This window comes from Botryllus schlosseri, chromosome 3 (genome assembly GCF_051294905.1).
Source record: "Botryllus schlosseri isolate E-star chromosome 3, Bs_hap1, whole genome shotgun sequence".
NCBI classification, from domain to species: domain Eukaryota; kingdom Metazoa; phylum Chordata; class Ascidiacea; order Stolidobranchia; family Styelidae; genus Botryllus; species Botryllus schlosseri.
This window is the reverse complement of record NC_137238.1, coordinates 22,387,749-22,394,580: the sequence shown is the minus strand read 5'-3', so window position 1 is coordinate 22,394,580 and position 6,832 is coordinate 22,387,749. Positions and strand designations below refer to the sequence as shown.

The 6,832-nt window shown below is 40.4% G+C and overlaps 1 protein-coding gene across 1 annotated transcript; it reads right to left on the bottom strand.

The window, feature by feature from the left end:
• Positions 1-909: 909 nt before the first annotated feature.
• LOC145436523 (transcription factor Adf-1-like) lies at positions 910-3,297 on the bottom strand. Its single transcript, XM_080313887.1, has 2 exons — positions 2,639-3,297; positions 910-1,076 (listed from the first exon to the last, which is right to left on the bottom strand). Exons 1-2 carry the CDS (start codon positions 2,781-2,783, stop codon positions 910-912), a joined length of 312 nt encoding a protein of 103 aa, XP_080170013.1. The 5' UTR covers positions 2,784-3,297.
• Between the last annotated feature and the right edge of the window lie 3,535 nt (positions 3,298-6,832).

Here is a 6,832-nt window from a genome sequence, read left to right as displayed (position 1 = left end):
CAGCCGGAGCTGGAGCTAGTTATTTGAGGGGTAGCTCCGGCTCCGACGTATTTCATAAGATGCTATTATATATTCAACAACCATATCTAATGAGTTCACATAATTAAAAAGCAGGCCTTCGCGAAATCAAGAATCTTTTCCTCTTCCTTGCTGCATCCAAATGTGACTGGATCCTGGATTTGCTAACGCGTCGGAACTGATATTCTAGTCATCAACATCCCAAGTGACGCGGCCAGACTAATCATATTTTGGTTGGCCAGGTTGCAAGTTCACAATCTGAGCAATTCAATTTCGATAATATAACAGGATTTCGATAATATAATGGGGAATTAGCTCGCGGGCTACTCAAAACCATATAAGGCCCGCAGGCCGCGGGTTGCCCACCCCTGATATAGACAGACACCTTCGACAGTTTTCAGAGCTGGAGCCGGAGCAGTGGTAATAATGCCGGTCCGGAGCTGGAGCAATGCAAATTTACGGCTGCTCCAAAGCCCTGGCTATAAGCCCTCATCACATCCGACTCACCTGGAATTCTTGTTTATCTGCATATCTCTTCCTTTTTCTATAGACAACTTCGGTATGTGAGCTTGTTGACTGATCCGCACACTCTACCTCATTTCTACCATCATCAGGCATAACCTGGCTTACATCTTCTTGAGATTCATTGACTTTCATTACATCTTCTTCTTGGCTTGATTCTGCTGTTAACAAAGTTGCACACATGAAGCAGACCAAACACATGAATTCATCCTGTGACAGGTTACCAGTATTTGAAAAAACATCCAGTCTATCTCCATTCCCATCAGAATCTGGTGTAACATTTCCAATAGTTCTGATCGCAAAATAAGCAATACCAAATAAGAAATGTGGGCCATCTTGTAGTTAAAGATATTTATGTGATGTTAGGACTTACGGTTTATGCTTCAAATGATCAAGCAGAAAAGACATGGACTGATAATGAGTAAACTCCTTGATAGTGCTCGGGGCAGAGCCACTGCTTTTGGCTTTCCTCAATTCACCAACATATTTGCTGAACCTGTTTCGGAGTTGTTTCCAACGTTTTTTGCAGTTAGTCGCTGTAAACAATGTGAAGATTATTAAAAAAAAACATAAATCATTATACCGTGGCATTATACATTTATTTACAACTCCCTATCACATTGGGTTCTAGAGATGGTTTCATCGAACACACGAATTTTCAGTGTCAATTGGGGGGGGGGGGGGTAGGCTGAGCAAAAAAAAAATCGTGTTCCATGTATGCCCGAAGAGGCAGTCTGAATGTCTTTTCCATTTGTTTTGATATTTACGTGGGCCTATGATGGAATTTGGATGAAGACATAGCCAGTAAACGAAAAGAAAAACATGACACGAATTAGCTGGAAATTACTCCACTTCATTGAAATAGCCACGTTAAAAGGATGGTGAGATAAAATTCAAACAGAGTACTTTACGCACTGAAATTACCGACCACGAAAAGGAAATGAACTAACAAGCAGGTAAAATACGGCTAAAATTTATATCACCATCGTTTTAACGTGTCTATTTCAATGAAGTGGACTAATTTCCAGCTAATCCACGTCATATCTATTTTTCGTTTAATGGTGATGTCTTCATCCAAACGCTACCACAGGCCCTTGTCAAGACCAAAACCAGCGGAAAAGACATCCCTGCGTCTTCAGGCATACCCGTAACACAATTTTTGGTCATGTCGTTTTGACGAAATTGGTCACCGTAAATACTATTATTTCAAAAATGGCCGAAATGTCAATTCGACTGACCTCGGCTTCTCTGGTTTGAATTGAGTAAAACTTGTTGTGCAACATACTTTTCTTAGGTAAACTGACGATTTGACAACTAAGCCGATGAAATTTGAATAAAAAAAGTTTCTCTTGGAGCAAGAGTCCAGCTGAATACCGATTCAATACGATAACCATCAACTCTAGCAAATATCAAGAAACTATGAACACAACAACGAATGAGTAGGCAACGTAATGAAAGACGTCGCGGGCCGCAAAATAACCGTCTGCGGGCCGCATGCGACCCGCGGGTTGAGAACCCCTGGTATAGGCTATGTAAGTTATGTGATTTCATGTTTGTAAGGGCATAACTATCTTAGTATTTCATATTATAAAACAACATTACTGGAGCTGGGGTGGAGTGCAGTATTAGCAGTGCAATCATGCACTTACCTCTGAAAAGTAAGACATTGGGACAAATTAGGGAAAATACTTCAGGAATTTGTATGTTTGACTGACATCTTTAAATTGAAAAGGTTTCGCAAACATTGAACTATATCCTTACCAGTATTTTTTTTCCACAAACTCCAACAAAATGTCTCGAAACAGCAATATGATTGTATCAGTAGGTTATTGGCAATTTGGCAATTAAAATGAATTTGCAAAGTAGGATATTTCATGCCAGACAATTATTCTGATGATGTGAGTCATGAGGATTTAGAAGTTGCGGAGCGAAACTGCCTCGTGATTTCCCTAATTCAAGAAATTAGAAATTCGTTTATCAATCATTTTAAAAATTTAGAGGTCTCGCGTCTCGCAGACCCGCTAAAATTGCTTCGCGAGCCCCCGGTTGAGAACCACTAGGGCTATATTATACCATACACTCATAACCATAAACTTACCTGTTGTTTTGTATTTATTGAGTTTTTCGCTGATCTTTATCCAAATATTATCTTTTCGTATTGTATCCAGAAATTTCATCTGTGCAGAGTCATAGAGCACCGGGTAGTCCCGGACGCTCTCGATCAGATCCTCATTAAAATTCATATTTAATGCACAGCATAAATATCACTGCATACAAGAAAATATGAGTAAAAAAAACAGGGCCCCTTCCATCAGAAGAATTGAGCCCAAACATTTTATATCTACCTATCTATCTATCTGTATGTATGTCAATGATTCAATATACCAACATATCTGGTGCCATGATTGCCGACCATCTCATATTGTCCTCGTCAAGTATACAGTGCGGTAAACAATATTGGCACTATACTCCAATACAATTGAAGTAAATTAGTACTGTTACTTCAAACAACAACGCCACTGCCACAGCATCTCTTCTCCCTGCGATTCACAACACTCAACAAAATATCGCCCAGCATCCAAATACGACTGAAGCACACGATGAACGACCAGCCGTCGGCGCCGATAGCGCATAAAGTTAAAAATATTTTAGCTCGATTCGCGCCCGTAGGCTTTCGGCCAGACACGCGAAAAACGAGAGAACGCTTCTTCGTACGCGACCCGTCTGTATCGCATAGGTTTTCGGCTATTGGCTAGGTTTCCGGCTATAGGCTAGGTTTTCGGCAATAGGCAATAGGCGATCCCTTAACAGTGAGATTTACTTGAGACTCGTAACCTGGTGACTTGGTTACAAACAACCCTGATATGAACCCGGGCCAGGAATAGATCGTTAAGGCATAAATATACATTGCGTGATGCCGCTAAGTGAGCTGATTCATTGGGAAGTTTGCTTAGTTCGTCTTCGAGCCACTTTTATCGTAGAATTGTGGACGTTTACAAATTTAACTCAACCTATTGACCACCTACAGAGCAAAATGTATTCCACCAATATTATCAATAATCATTGCGGTATAATTTTCATCTGAACAAGTTACACACAATGTACAATGCGATAAGACACAATGCGATGTCATGAACAGATAGGAGGATGTCGAACGACACGCATCAGTAGCGATCCTTTACTCTAACATCCACCGCGGCCTATAGAGTGCCCGATGTCACAGCTCTCTTCGATGTTGATCTTTTTTTGAAGCCGTGGCCATTTCTACTAGTTCAGGGGTTCTCATAGGATGGGCCACAGAGCATTTTGAGGTCGGCCACAGAGCTATTTAGAAAATTTCAGAATTGATGGAAGTTTAGTCATATTTCTTATGTTATTCGCTAAAAATATATTCGTATTATCTAATTATAAATAGGCTACACAAAGCTTTTCATCCGACTCTGATAGACGTAGTGGCGCGTATGAAGTCAGCATGTACAAATCCGAAACGTTAGGGAGAAACGGTGGCTTTTCTACTGGCTATGACAACGTACCGTTAACATCAACTAAAATATTTTCAAGCCTATAATAACTGGAAGCTAATGCTGAAGAAAGTAAGTATTCCGGCAGGGTCATTTGTCGTATGCCGTTGAAAGGGGTATGCAATGAGCCCGCAATGAAGTGCAATTGATGTACAGATTTACTGTACTTCGTCAGGCCGTATTACTGTAAGCTAAAAATAGCCATAATTGCAAATTATTAGTAACTTCTTGCGAAGGTATACTGCACCGCCACAACGAATCTTAATGGATTGAGGATTTATCGGAGCGCATTAATCTTTGAAGTCGGTTTAAAATGTCCGGCCTGGAAATCATTGTACATAATGAAAGAGTCACAGGAATGGATTGTATGATTGGATTGAATATTCTGACATCGCAACTTCAGTTGTTTTGGTACAAGACATACAAAGTAGCCTACATCATGGATATTGAAAAATCTTTCTTCACTTCCCTGTAGTACCCCATTCACCAATGAATTGTTCGATGCTCGTCCAGAATGATTATAATATCCCCCACAATAGTATCACTAAAGTCCCAATCACACAGTGCGGGGATCTGATCATTGTGTTTCGCGACGCGAATGGAGCAGTGGATGAAAATAATTTACTTAGTAGTTTTAGCTGATGATCTACCAGGGCCGTAACTGCCGCACCCACACGCCCAAGTGGGTGAGCTCGAAGGGACCCAAGATTATGTAGTTGGTCGTTTGTTGGAGGATATTTATTCAACTTGAAATTTCATATCCCGGGAGATCGAGATTTAAATATCATCAGTTGGAGAAAAATATGCATATTTTAGAGAAATGGGCATATGGGCGCTGTACATGACCAATCATTAGACATGATTATGACTCTAAGATAAAAGGTGGGCCCCAGCACATTTTCAAACCGCAAAATGCGCCGTGGCCAAGAAAGGGCTGAGAACCCCTGTTATAACCTCATCACTTAGCTTCTAGCTGCAAGACCAACTACTAGACTGGTACCATTACAAGTCGAAATCAATGTGTATTCCCTCAGCAGTCCGCACGTGGTCTCCGCTACAAACTACAAACTATAAGCTACAAACTATAGATAACTAATCTACGGATGGATGCGCAACACGTGATTCACGGTCGAGTGATTCGGTGGTCGGCAGATTTGATATCGCTTCCTAGCATGAAACGGCAACGAAATTGCTAATCCCATAGATCACGACCCGAGCGCTCAAATTAAATGAAGTTGATCTTATTTGAAAGCTGCAGTCGTGCTGATTCTTATAATATAGAATAAATTTTCATCAAGGCAATGGAACCACCCCGAAATAGCCTTCAAAATCTGAAAATCGGCCTTGTTCTGAACAATCGCAACCACGCAAGGACCGTAGGGGAGATGTGGTACCGATGGATCACTGGGACCGAAAATACTTTAAAATTCTCCATGATAATTCCATGATTACACTCCGTGAATTTGTCTACAAGTACATGCTGACAGAATCTTTCCTCACATGCAAAAAAATTCGACCTGCATGAGTTATGGGGTCTGTGACGAATGATTTATGTTTTAGGGGGTCTAAAGTAAATTGGGATCGACATTTGCATTTTTCTATATCACCTATCAGACTTACAAACCCGCCATAATTTTTGATGTGAAGTATAGGGCTTGTACCAGGGTATATAATGGCACATATTTTTTGAATCAATGCAATCCTCGAGTGGACTATTTTCAAGTCAATTACAATATTTATGGGGTGGGAGACCCATGGTACAATAGCCAAATCAAGCAAAATAGATGTACCAACTAATCACTCAACAACAGAAACTCGCCTACATATATATAGGCTGAAAATCATAGTTACATGCGGTGTTTTATCGCTATTACGAGGTATTTGAAAGTCAAAATGTCGATTTGCGGGTAATATGTATGGAACATTAATTTTGTAAGTTTAGGCGTAAATCAAAACTTGATTTTTTGCCAACATTTTAGTTGATATAATCTATTTAATTCTTGAAGGTCGCGACGAAACATTCTTCATTGGCTTGCTGTAGCTTAGCTTACAGTACACAACAAAACAAGTCAACAAATTTGAGTTTTAGGGCGTATGTCCCATAGGTCCCATGGTCGTGTGCCTTTGGACCCACCGGGTGGGGACCGATGACACGTTCGAGCAACAAATTTTAAACGTTTATAAATATTTTTTGGAAAGGCCGATATACATGTAAATGTCCGCGATAGGTAGAGCTTGTATCGAAGTGTTGAGATAGCAAAAGATCTGCTATTATCGGCTGAAGATTTGAGGGCCAGAGATCATTTTGTAATTTTCGATCCATCGGTACCACATCTCCCCTAGTCATGGTCGTTGTGCAGCTTCGTTGCGATGGTGTAGAGAACCATGAAACAAATCTGCCGACCATCGTATACTCGACCGTGAGTCACGTGTTGCGCATCTATTCGTAGGTTAGTTATCTATATACAAAGAATAACTAAAACCCTTTTCCGGACTCAATCAAGCATATCACAGCACCACGTCTCTCTTTTAAGTGGTGGAAACATCAACAATACAACAGTACTAACAATATGTGCACGTACAAGAGACATAACATCGACAATACAACAGCAATAACAATATATACACTACCCTTGCACGGTTAGCAATAACAAGGCATTTAAACTTGATACACAGTAACTAACATCGTGGTGGTAGACTACTTCGAGGTAACTTATAAGAAATACCATCTATGCATCATACCAAACATTGCAATTAACATCATCCATACT